At 37.4% G+C, this 21,277-nt stretch overlaps 1 protein-coding gene across 9 annotated transcripts in view; it reads left to right on the plus strand.

Annotated features, from left to right (window-relative positions):
* Positions 1-21,277, plus strand: part of nrxn3a (neurexin 3a) — a 328,954-nt gene that overhangs the window by 281,479 nt on the left and 26,198 nt on the right. For 6 of the 9 annotated variants that reach the window (XR_010805140.1, XR_010805142.1, XR_010805141.1 and 3 more), the window contains 2 exons: positions 4,903-4,992; positions 6,837-7,144. Coding sequence is in view for 2 of the 9 variants with exons in the window: in XM_066694072.1 (XP_066550169.1) it covers positions 4,903-4,992; positions 6,837-7,144 (398 nt within the window). In the remaining 7 variants the exon portion in view is untranslated. The remainder of the gene's footprint in view (positions 1-4,902; positions 4,993-6,836; positions 7,145-21,277) is intronic. The other 3 variants (XR_010805144.1, XR_010805145.1, XR_010805146.1) reach the window with 1 other exon arrangement.

The raw sequence follows: 21,277 nt of genomic DNA on the forward strand, positions 1-21,277 counted from the left end.
CTCTGTCACAATTCTTACGTGAATCCATTGTGAAGAGGGATTTTGATTTTTTTTAAAAAAATGTGAAAAGGCCAGCTTTGTGAGTATTGTATGAGTAGACCTAAAGCAATTATCACCATAATGATAACTAAACAAATCATCAGCTCATTGAGTTAATGACACAAAACACTTTGAGGAAAAAACTCATTGCCTTATCTAGCAGGATTTAAGGTAATGATTTCCTAGGTGTGAGATAAATACCCTTGTACCCTACAAGCTAAATACAATTACTCCTATCAAAAAACAGAATCTTTTGCCCTTATAAATCTCTCCAGGGAAAAAAGATAAGCTTTCAATATGAGCTCTAGGCCTAATCCCACGATTAAATGAAACCACCCAGGATGCCGAGATAAATGCTTTCGTTCTCATTGTCTCTGAAGATATTGAAAGAAATCTTCATGAATAAAAGACATTTCATGACGAGAATGCTGGAGCATGAGAGACGGATTCACATCATGGAGGGGTTTGAGAGGCTGATCGCTGGGAGGGGAAACTGAAATCCTGAAATGGCTGGGGTATGTGGTCAGTGATTGATCAGTTAGAGGGAATCAATTCAAAGTATGGTCTGAACATGGATCTGTGTGCTCTTCAGCCTTGGTCCTCAGGAGTAACTGAGGAAACGACCACATCATTCAGAATTGATGTTTTTACTTGAAGATTGCTGAAGGATATTTACATTTACTCTTTATTGCTTAGCCTCTTCTCAAGACAGAAGAGCAATCCATTATTTTCAACAAGTAGTTTCAACATGCTCAGTTCCACAAGGAAATAATATGACACAAGGGGGGAAAACACTAGTGACTCTTTTTCTAAACAAACACATATGACACCTAAATGGATGCTTTGTAACAAATGTTATTAGGCAAACTTGCTTTCTGTAGGTAGTGTATTTGTCTTACTTCTGTAAACTCAAAGGGAATTTGAAATAGTGAATTCTAAACCAATAATCAGGACAGGTACTATAAAAGTAATTTATTTCCATCTTCTTGTGCCAATGTGTGTTATGCAGAAGCTATGACAGGTTAAATAGCTTGTAGCCTGTAAATACGGTGTTCATTTTTTATATTGCTTTACATCAGGATAACAAAATGCCTTCACAACGTGGCACTTGGGACAATAAAATATTCCCCTGTATTTCAGTTTGATACACAATAAGTCAGAAAATTACAGAGCCATCGCATTCCAGTTCTGCAGAAGGTGGCATGTCACGCGGTGAGAGTGAATGTGACTGGAGAGGAGAGAAGTTGAAAACTTTCTGTTTCCTGTCAGGCTTAATTTCCTTGGTTTTAGACATACGCAACAGCAACCTTATAAAACATTTTTGAAAATACGAAATCACTCACGCGTGTGACACTCCTGTTTGCAAGCAAAACAGATGATAATGTAAATTGCTAAACAAAGCAATTTGGTACCTAAAAGATGGAGACTATGATCCTAAACAGATAGGACATTGGTAATGCTGGCAAAGAAAAGTGTCGCCTCTTCTTTTTACTGCTTTGGTTTACGAGCATTTCAAATTGTACAGAAAATACATAAAAAAAAATTACTTCAGCTGTTAAAATATAGCATCCACTTCACGGCGACATTTCAATAATTATTTTACGAGTATATTAACACGAGATGCCTTTATGATTTGCAACAATGTTAGCTGCATTTGTTTTGACCTTTATAAATTATGCATATCGTTTTTCTGCATCAGGTTTCGGCCTCACACAAATGAAAAGATTTGCATTATATCTATCTCTGGAAAAAGGTTAGTTTCATATAGATACCAATAAGTATGTTGTGATTAGGTTGTTTAGGTCTTTTTCGCATGCTGTAATGTGAAATAAAACCATACTTACAAATCTTGCATTTAAAATACTTTTGGAAAATCATAAATTGCACATTTTTGGAATCCAAACTAGGCCCTACAAGATACAATAACCTAAAGCTCAGCCTGCTATATAGTGAACTGGCTAATAAGTGGAAAGATGTGCCATGCCAAATGCAAATTCTCAGGCCATGCTCCGACAGCTCTCCTGATGTTACACCAACAATATAGATGTTCACAGTTTGAAATCAGGCCAGCATCTGTGGAAAAACCCTTGCTGTGTTTAATTGGAACATTGTATAAGATTATCATAGCCGAGGAAGCGTTTGGTTTGATAGATTAATGCTGGAACGATGGTGTAGTTTAGAATGCTCCTGGTGGGATCAGGGGAAGAAAAGGAAGAATAGGGAAATCACTATTAATACGACTAGATCTGTTTGAGATTTGCAGGGTCTTGTTTGCAGGGGTAGCCACAATTCAGTGCATCTCTCATCAACTCAGTGTATTTGTTCAGGCTTGGAGCATCTGGGGGTAATGCTTCAGCTCGAGCCGCAGCCAAGCATGGTTGTGGGAAGGAGTGCGCGGTTGGACTCATGCCCTACTGAGACGGCATTAAGTCACTCTGTTGTTGACACTACATATTAAAGATCACATAGGTCTTGAGAAGGAGATTCAATTCAAACAAATACTTCAGAGGTGCCTAGTAAAAAAACATCCCCCTCCACCTGCACACAGGCAAATACATGAACGGATCCCCACTGGCAGAATCGACACACACACACACAATTTGTTTAACGGCTTCTTCTGAGTTCTCTGCGTTATCTCGTGTTAAATAAAATATGTATGTTTCCAAAACAAACAGCGATACCAATCAATAAGACTTGTCTTCTGATGAAAGTGCTGATAGTTTAATTTTCCTTTTTTTTTTTTTGGAGCATTCAAATCGTTTTCTCGTTAATCATTAGCTATATGCAAAGTGTTATGAAAATCATATTTTGGCCTGTTTTCATTGTTCCAGAAGTAAACAATACTTTATTTCCCCATCAATTGCCCATGAAGGTCATTCTTGTGTTGCTCCGATAGGTGTGGTGTTTGTTTTCACTTTGATTTGATGTTCTATTGGTATAATTCACTCAGCAATTTTTAATGATGAATAGATTTAATTACATTCATACAAATAATTCTGGAATGGCCGAGACTCTTCCAGATAATTAATTCTTTCCCTTTTCTCCATAGTCTTCCAGTGACATTGTCTTTCAGGAAGTCGTTCAGAAATTTCTCTCCAAACAGGCTGGGTGAACATGTGTATTATCTGACTATATCAAAGCTATAAACACGCACTGAGATTGTTACCTCATCCCTTTGTGAGCATATTTTCATCTGACCCATTTCAGCGTTCACTGTATAAACAGCTCTTAGATTAGTCAGTTTTGTTTTTGTTTCATATGTGACTTTGAACAATAAAGTTTGGAACACATATTACATCGTAATGAGCTGTTGTAACATAATCAAAGTTTCATATCCATCTTCTTTTGAATCATTTTCCCATCCCATTGTACTTCTTCCAGTACGACATGTTTTCTTGTGGTTTTCTACAATTAACTTTCTTCTTTCAGATCTCGCTGCATTGTCATAAGATGCTATTGCTAGTTTACAAATTAATAAATTCATTTCAGGACATGTTCAGAATCATCCCACCATGTTGTGAATGAAATGCCAAGACACTATCAATCAGAAACACACTGGACGAGATTTTGATTTCAGCCTCTCGAATACCCTCTGGCTAAACCGTAATCTTAATGTTTAGCTTTCTTTCTTTCAATCTCTTTCCTCCTTTATTCCTTTTGAACTGACAGTTTAGCAGTATCCTTGAGGATAGATAAAAAACTAACCCTGACTATTGCTGCACCTCGTGCTCTTTTTATGTCCATTAATTGGCCTTCCTTGTGAATCTCAGCATGGAGAGTTTGCCACCCTTATCCAGCCCCATGATGAGACCCTGGGCTGCCAGTCTTCCAGTTACCAGTTAATCTAACCTATCGCACTGGTGTGTCTTTACATCTAGACAGCCTTATTGATATGATTGATAAAACTTTGTCAGCCATCATTCCGGCATCAAATAATATCTTGAGCAGAACGGCACAGGTAAGGTGTGTATTTCTCTTCATTTCAGCACCGAGATGTCAGTTTGATGTGAGAGATATCTTTGCTGCCTGTCGTGCGTTCGCGGTTAACCCTTTGTCGGCACATTTGAGTCAAACTGTGGGTTCACCGCTTTATCCTGCTGTGTGGTCTGTGGTTCTGGGAGGCTACCTAAACAATGACAACAGCAATACATAATTAAAGTGCTTTGCGAATAATGCAGGACTATTTGAACTGGTGCCTTTAGCAGCTACACAAAGGTTGCCATTTAAAATCAAACGTTTTTGAGTGTTATTCAGGACATCTTATTGCCTATATAATGTGTCTGTTCATAGGGGGATGGAATAAAGCATATGCTGTCCAGTTAAAACCTGATTAAAACAGTATAAAGTCAAGGAAGTGTTTTTGATTTCAATGATCACTCTGGTGTTTAATGTATGCAATAACTTGTGTCTTAAAAATTTCTTTAAAAAAAGCAAAAAAAAACACACAAAAAACATTTATATGTAGCATTTGTAAAGTAAAACAAATTTTTGGTTGCACGTTGTTTTTAACTGGGAACTAAACATATATGTTTCGGTAATTATTGTTTTTGATTTAAAATAATATATTTACAAATATATTGCAACCTCAAATGGAAATCTCTCATGGGAACGATATAGCTTAATTTATCACCAAATATGTCCTTCTGAAGACACTGTACTGCAGATATTTGATTGTTGTCTTTAACTAAAAAAGAAAAGAGACCAGCAATAAAAATGCCAGTATAATACATTCTAATTCCACCTAATAAAATGGTTAAACTAAAAAAAAAAAAAACAATAAAATAAAAAATGTTTAAAAAGAAAATGTGCTTAAATAACTATTGCCATTGCAGACTGTTTTAAGCTGTTTTTTAAACTTTAAAGGCAGCAGTGATTATGAACGCCTTCAAATGGTAAATAAGAAAATCCCATTCAAATATACCCGACCCGTAGAGGAGTGGCTACAAGAGAAAGGTAACCTTCATTAAACTTTTAAACTTGTAAATATGATCTTTGGTTTGTTTTTTGTTTTTTTATCTCATAAATAAATATTAATGAAGCCTGCAATAAATAAGTGTCAGCTAACTAAAACCATTTTCCGTTTTAATTTGTATCGTACAGTAGTTTGGTTTTATTTTCCTTGTCTAAATCATTATATTATTATGCATTATCATCTAACTCAGTTAAAGGGACTGGGATTGTGTACATATATATGTATATATTGGTATGTATATACATATGTGTATATATATATAGTTAGCTGTAAATGGTGCATGAACAGGTGTATAAAAATATGTAGAGCATGCTTAAAATATGTAGATTTAAATTAATTTTTAATAAACTCATAACTGACCAGACAAAACTAGCCCTTCATAACGAATTCCCTCTAAGGCATTTGTACGATAAAGTAGTAAACTGCAAATCTTGGATGTATCTAATCTAGCATCCATTGCGCTGCTTTGAAATATTTTTAAAGTCTGTTCTATTGAGGATAATAACACTTAGAGGGAATGCTGCATGGATTTCGAGTATGGGTTAATATCATTATAAAATGCATTTAAAGGTCATTACTTAAACTTCTTAAGTAGATTATAAAGTCCCTTTAACAATCTCTAAAACACAAAGCTACTCTCAAATCTCATTATAAATGCCTACATGCATGAGTCAACTTGCTATTTTTTGTATGTCTGTGATGTTTTTTTAATTTATTTTCTTCCAAATATAATTGAATTGTGAAATGTGTCATTTGACAGTTAAGCATGCAATGTATTAGGTATTGGAATTATTTACTATAATTTACATTTAATTAATTGCACAGGTTTTGCTAAAAGGCAATCCGCGTAACAGTTTATGACATGTGCTTTATTATTTTTGATCTTAGAGAATCCAAAATGTATATGAGGCTTTTAATGTCTTACACTATCTCTCCAATATAGAAAGCATGCAATAAATAAGTATTGATTATTTATGAATATTATTCTCGTAATATCGTATAAATAAACACACCATGTAAATTGGTATGATTACAAATGCTGAAAAGCTTTTGAAAACAAACAAGGGCATATGTGACTGACCTTTTAGCAAAGAAGACCAACATAATTGAGGTTAAGATGATTTATACTGTTACTTCTTTGTTGTTTTTCCATTCTTTTCAGTGCAGAAGTTAACATTTTAAATCCTCATTAGTTTCCCCAAAGAAAATCCAGTTTAATGTGTATAGTTTGACAGATTTGTGGTCTTAAATGTAAACTATGTTCTCCACAAATATCCCGAAAGGTATCATTTGGAGAAGAACATTAGGATGTGACCTTTACCTAGTCTTTTCATTCCGAACCCATAAATACAAGTTCCGAAAATAATGACCTTCAGATGGAGATAACATCAGACGTAACCCTCCGACGATAAATTGTGACCTTCCTCACAGAGGCAGTGTTGACAAACCGAAATTAGAATAATCTTCTGTCATCTTTAATAGGCTGTGTAAAAGCCTTTAAGCCAAATTATGCTTTTAAAAATCAAATTTCTGTGACTGTGTGGGTCCTTGACCTTTGACTGAAATGATTTCCATTCCTTCGTTTTAATCGTTGTCGATCTGAAGTGTGACAATTTTTTGGAAGGAGAGCGATGTTTGCACAAGAATGTTCTGTAGAAAATGTCACCCTTGACGTAGATAGATACAAAATAATTTAAAATCTTGTGGCAACATCAGTTTTTTAAGTGCAGTCGTGAAATTTGGTATTTATACCAGGGAGACATAAGTACCATAACAGAAATATTTTCACTTTTTAATTTACGTCCACCTCTCTTTTCATTTGTAGGCCGGCAGCTAACAATCTTCAACACCCAGGCCACCATAACCATTGGAGGCAATGACCGCAAGAGGCCATACCAGGGACAGTTGTCTGGCCTGTACTACAATGGCCTTAAGGTGCTGAATATGGCCGCCGAAAACAATCCCAACATTAAAATCAATGGCAGCGTCCGACTGGTGGGGGATGTGCCTTCAGTCCACGGGTCGGCGACCACAACATCAGTACCTCCAGAAATGTCCACCACCTTCATCGAAACAACAACCACCATGTCCACAACCACAACCAGGAAGCACAGATCTCCACCCACCATCCAGGTAACGAACGCTAGCCGATTTTCACCGAAACAGATGGATACACTTTGAGTGTGAGATCCAAGTTGGGGTTGGGTGTTGGCTCAAACGTGGCTTTGCAGAAGGCAGTACTTGAACTTCTGATACTATATTTCTCCCTAAATAAACAAGACAAATCCTCATGTATATGCACATGCCTAGTAAGGATAGGTTTTTTGAACAGAAAATTGGTTTTATACCTGTTCTGTCTTGTTAATGAACATTAAGTACAGTGAAGAGCAATTGCCTTCTCCCCCACGCTACGAAATGACTAGCTGTTGTTTTTGGGCTCAGGTCTGGCAGTTTAAACGTGCTCAACAAGTCTGATGGCTTGCAAATTTTGGAGGAGATGGAACGTCTTTTGAATGTGAAAAACAACAACCGCCAAAGAATAAATGCACACAGTTCAAATCCAGTGTGCCATTAGAGAGAAAATGCCTTAGGATAACATTCATATATTACTAACAAATAGGGGAGAATCCTAGCCCAGCGAATGCAAATCAGCTCATCCATGTTTAAACTATGCCGGGCTGGTTAGCAGGTGCCTGCGTCTGAATTTTGTTAAGGTCAACTGGGTCAACCCGAGTTTAAAGGGTGTGTGGTTTCTTTTGTAGTCAACGTGGATTGCAGGAAGCAGTGAACAACCCAGTATAAAATCTTCTACCTCCTTCCAAAACAAATAGCTTTGGATTAAATTGATAGTTCAGTGTGGTAAGAGTGAATAGCAGCCCACGTATTTATGGCTTATATCCTAATATATACCCTTGTATTTCTTATGAGGGTGTGGTATTTTGATGTGGTATTGTCATTGTGTTTTGGCTAAGGTAAGTCTAGCAGGTAGAAAGAGTTGTAGGGTGCAGCTACGATAACTCTGTAAGATTTGTTTATAGCGGCATGTCATATACTGTACGAGAGATCTAAGCAAGGTATACAGGAGTTTTTCATCCCTAATTTTGTCGAATGAGCCCCTCCTATTCTCCCATCCTGCCCCTGGAAACCCAGAGGAAATAAAAATGGCTAATTCTAAGGCTCTGGATTCCTCCTGCTGTTTCAGATGGACCTTTGTAGTCTGCAGCAAAACATAGCACTTTGCAAATACACTTTTACTGTGAGCCAATAAATGTCAATGGCTGCACAAAATATAATTACGCAGGCCATTTCATAGGCACTCTCGAACAAATAGACTTGGCGGTCATGATATTAAAGCAATAACTCTCCACAGAATATCACTACTGAAAAAGTGGGCAGACTTTTAGTTCCACATTCCAGTTGGGTTAAGAGAAATACATTCAATAGAATAGATAATACAGGTGAGCTGAAAATGTACAATAACTGAACCAAAAAAACACAATGTGTGTCAGGAGCAGAGAAGTGTTTCATTGTAAAATTCCTCATATTGCAAAGAAGAAAGATCAACAGATGTATGTTTTTGTAGACGCTGGCAATTCACGTTTTGTATAGTTTGTTATAGTGTTTGTCATTATTATGTTTTCAATCTTGTCAAAGTGCGTTGTGCAGAATGTACTACAGCTCCGAAACGCACTGACAGCAAAAACTGATTGTCCTTAAACGCTGAGTGTGAACCTGGCTCTTTCTCCAGAGCTGCCTGGATGTGTGACGGTTTTGATGTGTAGAATATTGTCTCATCTGGACCACTGTCTTGGAAACTATTGTTGAAATAGGATTGAAATCCCTATTGGAAGTGTGGCTATAACACACACATTTGTTACAATATACCAATTAAGAAGCAATATCAGAAATGTGTTTGAAGTGATTAAAGGGGCATGTGTAATTGTTTAGGGTTTGAGGGACAGCTATAAATGTTTCACATAGTGTTTGGAGGTGTTTAATGACAGCTCTTATATAATTATTAATCAGGATTTATTTATTAAGAAACTATATCCAATATAATCCAACTACAGAAAAGTAGTTTGCCACTATAAAAATGTATAATATGTTCTATATAGAATATTTCTGGGGGAATTTAACATTCAGTTTCTGAACCTTAATCAGGTGAAATATGTCTAGTGTTTGCAGTTATTATAGCTGATAACCATAGCATGGTGTATTTTCCATGGACAAATACACTAAAAATAATTTGTTTCCCCCTTAAAACACAGCAGAGTATCTAAAATGCATTAAATGGTCGGCTTAATAGCCCCACTGTTTATTTTACAGGTGATTGAACTTTCTGGTATTATTTAGGCAAATGGATCGAGTTAGCCTTCATGTTTTTGTTCTGCTGTGTCACTCCGCTCTTAAAGGTTGCTGTAAATGAATCTGTGACTTCACAAAGCCTACTTCAAATCTCATCCTTTGAAAAAATGTTTTCTGCATCCGGGGGTGGGACCACTGCTTTCTAATGGCTTTTTAAGCACTTAGCTGGTGTCTTATCAGCTGTCAAATCCAGGAACTAGAGGAGCGCACAAAAATTGCAGGTCTTACAATGTTTACCACAGCGACAGACCCGATGAGGACGGTGGATGTAATGTTGTGCAGAGCCCTGCTTGTTACCTGGCCCTGTGTGAGAGCTATTTCTGACCTTCCTCTTTATTTGCCCTCCACCGGTATCTAGATGAGGTCCCACAAGGTGAACGATGTTGTATTGCATTACAGCAGTACAGCTCCAGACCCCAACACACACATCTTTCTTCTATTAATAATATTCTCCAAGGGAGTTAGAAATTTCCAATACTGCTAATCTTAAGAGGGATCATACCTGATTTGCCCATTTAACTGTGGATCTAGAGAATTCGATCATGCATGCCATCTGCATCCGTGAAAACAAATATTTTACGCAAACAAAAAGTATGCAAATGAAGAAGAGCCGCCATGCAAACGTGTTCAGGCGCGAAAACAGACTTTAAAATCACCAGTTGCAGAGATGTTTGTATTAAAACGGGGTTTCCATTCATCAACTTACTTGTTATTTACGTCACATGCCAGAGAAGAGGGTAAGAAAAAGTTGGTCTGTTGTGTTCCTTAAACTGCACACATTAGTGATCCTAATATCAAATATCAAATATCAGTATCAATATCAAATGTCATTGTGTGATTGGTCTTATGTTGCATCCATATAAGGATAGACTGCCTCTCTTCTCCTTGAAGTAAATAGATCAATGCAATTGTTTAAGATCCAAATGACTAAAAAAATGTATATTAATATGAAGAATGTTTTTAAACCAAGAATACTGCAGGTTATATACATTTTGGCATGAGAATATTACCTTAAAAGGACATGTGCTCCAAAAAAGTAGGATTTAAAAGATCATACATGTTTGATATCAGGGCTGACCTAGATTTGTACATTATTAAGTCTGTTGGTGTGTCAATGAGGCTTATTATCAGAATGGATGAGGCGGGGGAAAGTATATAATAAGAACGCAATACACTGCTCCAAGTTTTTGGACACCCACAGATGCTCACAGCGTATTCCCCCGAGTCACGTACGCAATGTGAGCAGTGTGAGATAACGCACAAACTCGCAGGCCCGGTCTTCCAGCGCACTGTTGGCGGCTTTGGTGACAGTTGTTTAAGTTCGGCTCGTTTAATGGTTTGTGCTGCCTTTGATCATATGCCTCTAGGACGATGACTAATATTTTAATTAACCATTTTATATCCTCCTTGTTTTATGTAGCGTATGGAATGGGCTGCAATTAACAGATACCGTTGGAAAGGTTTATCCATGCACAAAATGATGTAGAACTTATTATCACTTAAAAATCACAAAGCAATACTTACAGCCAAAATCTTGAAACTTTAAAAAATAAGAGACTTTCTTCATTTATAAGCTAAAACATGTTTTATTTCTCTTCTCAGCCTGGCTTTGTTAATGCAAAATAGTGAACACCACATATTCGTCCTTTGAAAGCAACAAAGAAAGCCCACTTTGTCTTTGTTCCTGCTTCACTGTCTGTCTTCCCTTTTCAGATGTTTTTGGGGACACATCCACTTAGTTGCTTTCAAATGGGAGATGTGAAGTGCTTTAGTTCCCATCTGAAGGCGTGAGGGAATTCTCATTAATGCAGTTCTCCACGTTAGGTCAACAAGCTGCCCGTCATGTTTGCCTTCTGTCTTAATTCATTCAAACAGCGTTGGTAAACAGGCTGTCTGTAACTGTTTGGAAATACTTTAATTGTACATCGCAATCTCTGATAGCCCAAAGGAATTTGTTTGTTTATGCAATTTCGTTTTTTTAGATGTGTCCTTTCCTTTCTGCTAATTACGAGCACAGGGAAAGCATTGGGAAAACAGAAATACATCAGTCACTGTGGTTTTGTCTTTCATTCAGTACATTCCCGTGTCCTTTCTTTCTCCTTTACCCCTCCTTTCGCTCTTCTATTCAGGCTCGAAACGCATCTCAGCCAGCCAATATCCACGGAGAAGCGTTTGCCATCTGAATACGCCAGCAATCTTCTCACCCCCCCCCCCCCCCCCCAAGATATTTTTAACTGTCTTCCTTCAGTTTCCTTTGAGTTACCTCTTGTATGTCCGTAAGAGAGTACAAGGCGGTTCTGGATTTGTCGCGGAGCTTCAGCGGATTTGCAAAGAAATCACAAGCTGGTGGCATTTTAAAATGGCAGCTGCTGGCGTTCACTCTTGGTTTCGGACAGGAATATCATTTATTTAAGGCTCCTTCTCACCAGCCGAGAGATAAATAGCATGCTGAGGTGCATTTGTCGCTCTAATTATAGAAAACATTGACAGGGAAAACAGGGCTTTGTACGCAGCTTAATAAGGCTGGGAGAACATGCATAGATGGGTGAATAGAGTCCCAATGATGGTGTGCTGAGGATTTTCAAATTTCAAAAACTGAACTAGGGGAAGGATGGGATCAGTTAAGTGGATTGTTGTTGACGCACTTCATTGCGTTGTCACCAAACTTGTTCATGCAGTCATCACACACTCTACCGAGAGGAAGGGAGGTTGTGTGTTGAGGGTTTAATCACTTGAATATCCATTTCTGAGTTTTCCATCTGTTATAACAAAGTTACAGTTGTAATTAGACATTCATAAGGGTTTATGCAGAACCCATACAACTATATTTCTAATGAATCGGTATAATTGTCACTAAAAAAAGATAAAAGGTAGTACTGTTTGATGTCAGCATTAAATTATCAAATTATTTCTATTTACCGACTTGTATAACTGAGAAGCTGATAATATGCCACACTGTTCTGTTCCCACAATGTTTTTTTTAGCGCCTAATGGATGCAGCATTTTTTCTCGCTTCTATACTTTTGTCCTTGGAAGACAGTACCAGTGTGTGGTCTTCATGGTGTCTCCATGTGCTTCATGGAAGAGCTATAGCCCCAGGCTTGAGGTTAGCCATTTTCACAGCTGGGTTTCATACACACTCGAAAAGAGCAAAAGAAAATACCCTGATACACTCGCTGTCAGTGCTAATGCCCTGAATACCAGGCACACTTTAGCTTTGTTCTCCCCTCTATCAAAAAATGACAATCTCTAGTGATCTCGGGGATGATCTTCAGAGGTGCACTGGTTGGTTATTTTGGTCGGATTTTGCACCGATATTTTCTCCAAGTCTTTGCCCGGCTGTTTGTTTACCCCTTTTTTTATTTTTTCCTCAGAGAAGGTCATTAGAATTGAAATGGCCACCTTTTGCGATTTGTACGTTCGAAAGGATTTCATGTTGGGAGGTCGGTGAACTGTGGAAATTTGTAATGTGTTAATTTAACAGTCTCTTACAGTGCACTGTAAAAGCGTTACTGTGTGAATTTATAGGGCTGTAAAAGTAGAAGTCTCTGTATAAATCACTGCCAAATACTGATGAATTCCCAAACCCTTAAGATGGCAAACGATTGAGCAGTGTTCCCAAACGTGTCCTGCCGCAGACTAGGGCAGAGACTTAAATTTTCTTTATACACCTTTCATACATTCAATATTGTATACTTTAATGTCATTGACTTCCTGTCTTTGGTATTATATGACATTATTTTCTCAATATCAATGAACTGACACATGCTTTTCAACTTTTACAGTGTGGTTTTCATATGTAACCCGTATTTACAGAACTATGTTTTGGCATACACTTTTATTTAAGGTTTAAGTGTATGTACAGTGCCTTGGACATTCATTTACATGTCTCCTATCATCTTTGTGCAGAATTGTTTGGTGAAAATGTTTGTGCAAAGCTTAAATGACCTGTTTTCTTTTTTTCCTTCTTCTCTCCCTCTGTGTGTTTCAGCAGTAGTCTATTTTATATGTATTTCAGGAATTGCAGGTCTTTAAAAATGTCCTTACAGGGGGTGCTTGAATATATGCTCCCTAAGTACCAGAATCGCCTGTGCACTGAGGATGCCATGCAAATATGAAGTCTCAGAGTCTGAACCTGGGCAAAAGTGACTTAATTAGATTCAAATTACATTCATGAAAACCTTAAAGAGCGCAATATTAAACATGCCCTACTGGAATTAAACGAAAGCACATTGTGCAGCATTTAAAATGAACACAATGAAGGGAGATTATAAAAATAGAGCGATGCAAAGCAGTAGGACAAATGTAAAGGGTATAGTTGGATTTATCATTGTACATCTTTCTCTAATCAACACAGCTCATTGTATCATTCATATTTTCAATTCTGACATTGGGAAAATTAGATGAAAACCTTTGTTTATGCTAATGCATGCATAGGTCAAGAACACACCACACCTCATGTTTCCCTGCCCTGCTATTATAGGGTGGGTTACATAATCTTTAGACCTTTACTCATTAAATCATTGCTGATTGGTGTAGTTTCACCGGGGCTAAACTGTTAAGTCAGCTCGGAAATGCCCCCTAACAAATCTGCTGCAAAGGCGTGAGCATCCATAGCTAGCTAAGGTGGTCCTTTTGCCACGGAAAATCTTTTCATTTCATTTATGACCAAAAGTGTGATCTGCTGAAGAAAAAAAGTGTCAGCAAAATGAGCTACTACAACATTACAATGAAGATTAATATTTTTCCTGAGTTCTATGTAAAATCCAATTACTTTCTGGGGCAGCTTGTACGGGCTCGTGTGGTGTGGAAAAGTGATATGTTTCAGAAGGTGCTGACTAGCAGAGGAGATAAGGAATATTAAGAATGGGCCGATGCAGCAGGCCTTTGAAACATCACACCTGATTTATTAAAATGTGTACCGCCTACAACTTTTAAGCCGCCTAAAATAAGCAAAGAGCCCTATCCAAACAGACAGCAGTCATTGATTTGCACACTCATATTTTCAAATTGTTTGCCCCTAAATTCATCAGGGCAAAATTTAATTTCATAAACACTGGCCTGAGTACAGCAAGTTTTGTCATATTACTGTAGAGACGGGTATCCAAAGAAGTGCTTCTCTTCAAGTTTCTGTTTGCATTCATCTGTTTTATTTAAAATATCTCCTGTAATCGGTGCATCGAAGGAGAAATCTGCCTATAAATGTGGAAGTTCAAGTAAATGTATTTAAAATACAGTAACCTTACAATGTTAAAGAAAACAGACATCCTGAGATTTTCTGGCCAACTTTAATCAGGAACCCTAAATCAAATGAATATGCTATTTTAGACTGTCACCCTTTTTTATTTAATAACACGTACGATAATGCAGAACAAAAATCTTACAGATTGGGGTGTCAAGTGCTTTAGGACAAACAGTTATTGTGAAAAATGACTGTACGTTTTGTTTAATGGAGCTTGGAAAACAGAAAGTTTACCTCATCTCATTCTCAGTGTGCTTTTCCACAGCATGCAGCAGGACTTCATTTAACTGAAACAATACTTTTACTTGTACTACACTTTGAATATACTGGCAATTCCTACTTTTAAATAAAGTTATATATACTGTATATATGTGTGTATATACACCAATATATACTTTATGGTTGTAATAGAATGAAATAGTTGTTCTGCACGATTACACCTCTGGTCATTAACCAGCATTTTCACTTTCATTGTAAATCAAATTTTGCTCAACATAAACCTCAACATACACAATATTATCTTTTTTAAGGTGACCTTCAACCAAATGCCAGTTGACTTGAATGATTTTTACACACAGTAATGGTAGATCCAGCAATGCTAAACCCATCAACTCAGTTTTATATACATATATTTTTTATTCTGTTTATTTTTTACTTGCCTAATCTTTTTATAATGCAGTGCATTACAAGAAACATCCAATATGCCTTCATCTCAGGCCTGGCCATGTGAGATTGATGTCTGCATTACTAACTGTCATTTAAAAGAACCTTCGATTGGAGGGGCAGTAATTTCCTCTGACGTCCGTTTACTTGATCCCGTTTGAAAACCTAACCTGACTCTTTGACACTGTGAGGCACTAATGGAGGGAATGAGACAAGTGTATTAAAAACACAGTAAAAGGTCTCCCCTCCTGTTTGATGAAACCGATGTCTCCGCTGAGCCGCCCGTACTTGAGAAATAAAACCGCATCGCATTCATTGTGTCATTTTCCCCGTCTCCGTCTCGTATTCGATGCATTATTGATGGAATACTTCAGATATCTCACCGTGTAGCTACAATTTTTACGTGTCAACAACTAGTATGAAATTATCATAGAGACTGAGACATGGCGGACCTTTTCCGGTGTTATTGCTTTCCACGAAGTAAGGAGTATGTTTAATTGATTAGCTCGGTGAATGAATAGAAACAGAGAAGAAAAGGGGCAATAATGGGTCACCTAAAGTCCTTTAATAAAGCTGATTTTGCACATAGTCCATCAGGTGTCACTCAGAAGAGAGAGATTTATTTGCTTCACGCATGTTGCACTGTAATGTGTACCCTTTTTGTGTAGTGTTGTTTCTATATATAGCAGAGACTTAAAATTGACATTAACTATCCATACCTAATTTGCTGCTTTTAGCAACATTTCACTGTTGCGTTTTTTGAGCCTTGACTTATTTTTCTATTTTGTATTCAGCATCGCCTACTCCACACAGCAATATCTTAGCATAGATATGTTTCCATCTTCACTAACAAAGCCTCGGAAAGACCTCGGGCTAGTGTTACTGACATATTAATATGTAAAAATAAAAACCTGGACTGCTGCGGCTGCTTTAGATTCATCCTGAGCCCTTTCAGATATTCAAACTCAGCAATACACTGAACGCTAATGCCGTGTTCGGAGATCACAATAAACAATCCTTTAAAAGCTATTTTGTGCCTGTAAGTACAAGCCTAAATGATTGCCATGGAAGGCTGCCAATATGCAGGTTTGGTTTTATTAGAACAAGATACTTTAACCTGAAGGTCACTTCTGCTCAGAAAATACACTTTCCATTTTCTGTGATTTAAAGCGTTTTCACTCTTGTCATCCACAATCACGGCTCTCTTTTTTTCTTCTTCTGACACACAAAAGCAATCAGATTTATTTATCTTGTAGACAATGCCGGATCTCAGAACTTTGGCCTTTTTAATGGTTTCGGTGGGGGCTCAGTGCCTGGTTTTGTTTTTGTTTCGTTTTTATGTGCCGAGGAGGCTTTTCAAAAGTCATTGCTAGGACATCTGCAACAGCAAGCAGCCACGTGTCTTCTAGCTGTTCTCTGTGATAGTACAGTGACCATTGACACCTTAAGCCTTAATTTAACAACAACAATGCCTTAATTAACAGCAACTCTTGCGACAGCAACTTTGTCGACACAATCAAACTCCATAAGCTTTTCTGAATCACCTTATTTCACCTTAAATTAATATGTAATCGAAAATAGTTATTGTTATATAATACATTTTTGGTTAGAGTGGTGTCATAAAATATAAATCATGATGTCAAGAGTGGTGACAATGTCCCAATTACCAATTGTATGTGAAGAGGAAAAGCTTGGTAGGAAGCTGTTTATTGGTAACATAAATGTCCCCAGAGAAGGAGGGCAAAATGATTAATCCACACTCATTTTTCCAAGGAAACTGGAACGGCACATGAAGATATATATTAAATTGGCTTGTTTCCTTAACAACAATTAAAATAATTTGTTTTAAATGTACTGTTTTCCTCAGGCACACATTTCTAATTAAACACTTGGTCTTGCTTTCCCGCTGCAATCGTTCCTAAATAGCATTTTATGTACAAAATTAAATGTAAGACTTTATTCTGATGATGTCATCCAAGCATCTTGTCAAGGTGTCAGTGCTATATCTTACGGCGGTGCATAAACCTGGCTGGCTGGTAATTTAAATGTCACTGCTGTATCCAAATCTTTTTCATCTTTCACCTCGGCTTGTTCTTTCGTTACCTGGCTCTCCATAGACAGCACTCCTTTTTTATCTGCGTCTCTTTCTTTCCCTTTTCAATATTAAACAGTGCAGGGTAATAAAAGATGCCACTTAAGATTTGAATCTGTAATTGAAACAAACTACATATTGCTTTCTAATTTTAGTGTCCACACCGAGAGGAAAGCTATCAGTAACTGTTTGTCATGAGGTCCCCCGTGACCTTTTACATAGTGCTGGGAGAATGATTAAAGATTAAGGCCAAAGACCATTTCCTTTTATACAGGAAGATAAATGACCCCGTTTGAAACTGCCTGCAATGGCTTATGGCAATTAGAGTTGTGCACACGAGAAACTGTGTTACAAGTACAAAAGGGAATAAAAAATATATAGAAAAATTATTTCGCTAGAGCCCCTTTGGTGAGGAAAAAATAACATAAATGACAAAAAATAGAATGTTCAGTTTAAAGCTGTATAATTTGATTGCAAAGAAATCTTGCTGACTTCGTGGTGACTTCGAAAGATGCCCCAGAGCCCGTGAGAGGTTTGCTATAAAAGTCCAGTAGGTAGCAGACTTTGTTTCCAGTCCAAGTATCGATGAGCGACCGGTACAGTACGAGTGAAACTAATCACTGTTTTCGCTATCAGATGGTCCCGTTTGTTTTCGATAGGGAGATTGAATATGAAGGTGTCACAATCTTCTGTAACAGACCTGGCATCGATCCTCCTCGTAATAGAAGCCGTTTTCTTGTCATTCTGTCAAAGCCTAGATCGGACAAGATAACATAGATCTAGAGTTGCCCAGTCAAAAGGTCTTGCTCCACCGATGATTTCCAAAGAAAGCCATGTTTATGACTCCTTCCAGAAGCCTAGAAGTGCATTGATGGCACTGCATTTTTTGAATTGTTTTTATTTCATGTGGTGTTTATTATTATTATTATTTTTTTTTCCCTTTTCTTCAAAACTCAAGGTTATTAAAAAAAATGCCTCGGGAAAGAAAACTTGTTTTTCATTATGTTCCGCTTTTTTTGTTGTTGTTGGTCCCTTTTTTTGTGTATGAAGACACAGGGTGTAGATGACTAAGTACAAAGCTGTTTACATTTGAGAGGTGCGTTCTCAAAAGCAGCCTTTTTAGTGCCGTCCTGAAATGCTTCCATTTCTTTATTTAAATAAGCCTCTTTTGAGGTTATTTTAAACCAGTACAGTAATACATACTAAGATTAGCTGGTGCTGCAGAAAAGAGAAGCCACTTTTTTTCTATCAATACATTGTGGTACACTAGACTCTCACCCTCATATACTTCATTATCCCAATGTTTATTACATTAATTGACTGCCGTGAATTGTTTAAAGTGTCTTATTGGATTAATTAAGCCGCAATAATTCAATCTTGTGCTGTAAGTAAAAGCGCAGTAGTTGAAAACGTCTCTGGTTGACAGAACTGAGCCATCGCCCTCGTCTGCAGTACTTCAGAGCCGACACACATCGCGTTGTTTGGTAACTCGACCAAGTTTTAATGGAGACAGAGTGCTTGGATCCCTCAAAGCGCACGGTCATTAAATAAACAGATAGAAATGTGAAGTATATCTGAATTTTTGCTGAAATACTGAGCACAATATATAAATCAATATTTGTTGTGTGCTTCTCTTATCCGTATTAGTCTCTCCTATTCTACGTTTTAAGATAGTACTCCACGGGAAAACAAAACAAAGTATCCACCTTTAAATGAAGATAGATGGTTACTTAATTGTACAATACCAAATACGCTGCTCTAATAATGTAAAGTAATCTGTTGCTCTTCATTTATTCAAGTTAAATTATATACAAGTTATTTTTCCTCCTCTGTACTCCCACGTCTCTGTAATGGCACAACGTGGAACAGAAGGAGGTTTTGGTATCGAAACATCACCTGTCAGACTCTTATTGAGTTTCTGTCGGAACAGCAGGCGGAATTTTGTGAGAGCAGAAATCGAAAAAGCAAACATTATGAGAGGAATAAAACCCTTTAAAAGAGACCAAAAAAAAAGCTAGCAAGAAATGACCTAATTTTACAGTAACTGGGAGTTCTTAAGTCATTGTTCACAGTACTTGAGGGTCCCTGGAAGGGGAGCTTATGTGTGTTAGTCAACAGGCCGCCCGGCTGCCTCTGGCCTCCCTCTTTCAACAGCTTATATCTCATTAATTATTATAGGCTGGCACTTCACATTCGCACGACTTAGTAAAGCCTTTGGGGTAAATCTACTGACTGTCTTTACCTTGACCTGCAGTTTCAGCTGGCACTCCTATAGATAAATGCACGACCTGTAGAAATGTGACACGGTCCACACAGGAAGTACCATCCATTCTCGCACAAGCGCTCTGTGGCTTCTTTCACCACATTCTGTTTTCGGTTAGTCGCCAGCGTATGTGTTGTTTGGTGTAAGTGTTTTTCCCCTCTGATGTCAAAAGTAGGACACGCGATGTATGTTCGCATGTGAGTGTGCTTTGATGTCGTGCGGTTGTTTACTGGAGATCACACGTGTCTAACCCCCATAAAGTACATTTATAATAAGAGCAATCCATTCCTTTCAGAGCACCAGCGATGCACCGATATCTCTACAGATGGGAAAGGTTTCAGCCGCTCTTTCTTTTCGCCATAGTCAAAGACCTGAGATGACAAGATTAGATGAAAGTTCGGTTTATTGTTTGAATAGGTGGTGTAAGGTACATTTCCAGGAAACATGAATGCCAAGCAGGACCAAGGCTTGTGTAAATGCCATTGAGCATGTTCTTGAAGTCATCAAAGGGACAGATAGTGTCCAGAATAAATATGCGTCGTATTTAAATATTATTTTCAAGGTACATTTGTAACAATGCAAAACTCTCTCTATATATAAAGAAGACTAAGTATTTAATAGCTTGAGGCATGAAAAAATGCTGTTCTGTCATGCACAGACTGAAAACCATTATTAGGATTGAATAAAAGACTTCAGTTAAGCTTTAAACTTACTGATTTATAAAAGTCCGGGAAGTCAAAGATTTAATTTTGCGTCATTTTCCTGTAGTCCTTCCTTAATTATCATGTATTTGAAGATATGGTCAGTCCAATTAATACCTTTGTTTAATAATGGGTTTTGGGCTTTTAAAATGTTCCTTTCTTTATCAGCACCAGAATGTACTATATTGAGAAAACACTACTTAAGCTGACCTCTATTAAATTACTCCTGCAGTGAGTGAAGCATGAGCAAACTGACATATGTTCCATTCAGTAGCTAATTATTTTAGGTTTAGGGTCAGTAATGAGCGGCGTTTTTTTGGTTTTTGCGCTCTGTAAGAGAATCTTTTAAGCTGTTCACTTTTTTTTTTTCCAATTGTGGATCTGTAAAAGTTCTGAGAAAGGGCAATTCAAATCCGAGACTCAATTGAGACCTAAAACTAAAGCCACGAAATGTGTGTATCGTTAGGCATGAAGTAAAGAAGGAACAAAGTGAAGAGTTTGTGTTCTTCTGCGTATTATTTAAAAGGTGTGTTTTTTTTAAATAGACATCTGATAGCCATTGCTTTGATTTCAAATGGTTTATGATCATTTAATCTTCTGCCTCAGTAATCCTTGCAGTCTGTTCAACAGCTGCTGCACGTACAAATCATGAGGTCCGTGTCTTGTATGTATTGCTTCTAAAATCATGCCTTTTTAGAGTTATCTGTGTCAACACATACACACATGAATTCTCAAGCCCGTTTTGATTTGCAATGAAATATTAATGAAGAGTTTCAGATTGTGTGTACTCGAAATCTGACCATTATATTTCCACAGCACAGATATTTTTTGTCTCCGGGATAAAGGGAATGAGAAAGTAGCTCTTCGTCCAGAGAAAGCAAAGCATTACATTTGTACTGTCAATATGGGGTTTGACACCTGTATAATCACTGCAAACCAT

The sequence above is a fragment of the Amia ocellicauda genome, chromosome 21 (genome assembly GCF_036373705.1).
Source record: "Amia ocellicauda isolate fAmiCal2 chromosome 21, fAmiCal2.hap1, whole genome shotgun sequence".
Taxonomy (NCBI): domain Eukaryota; kingdom Metazoa; phylum Chordata; class Actinopteri; order Amiiformes; family Amiidae; genus Amia; species Amia ocellicauda.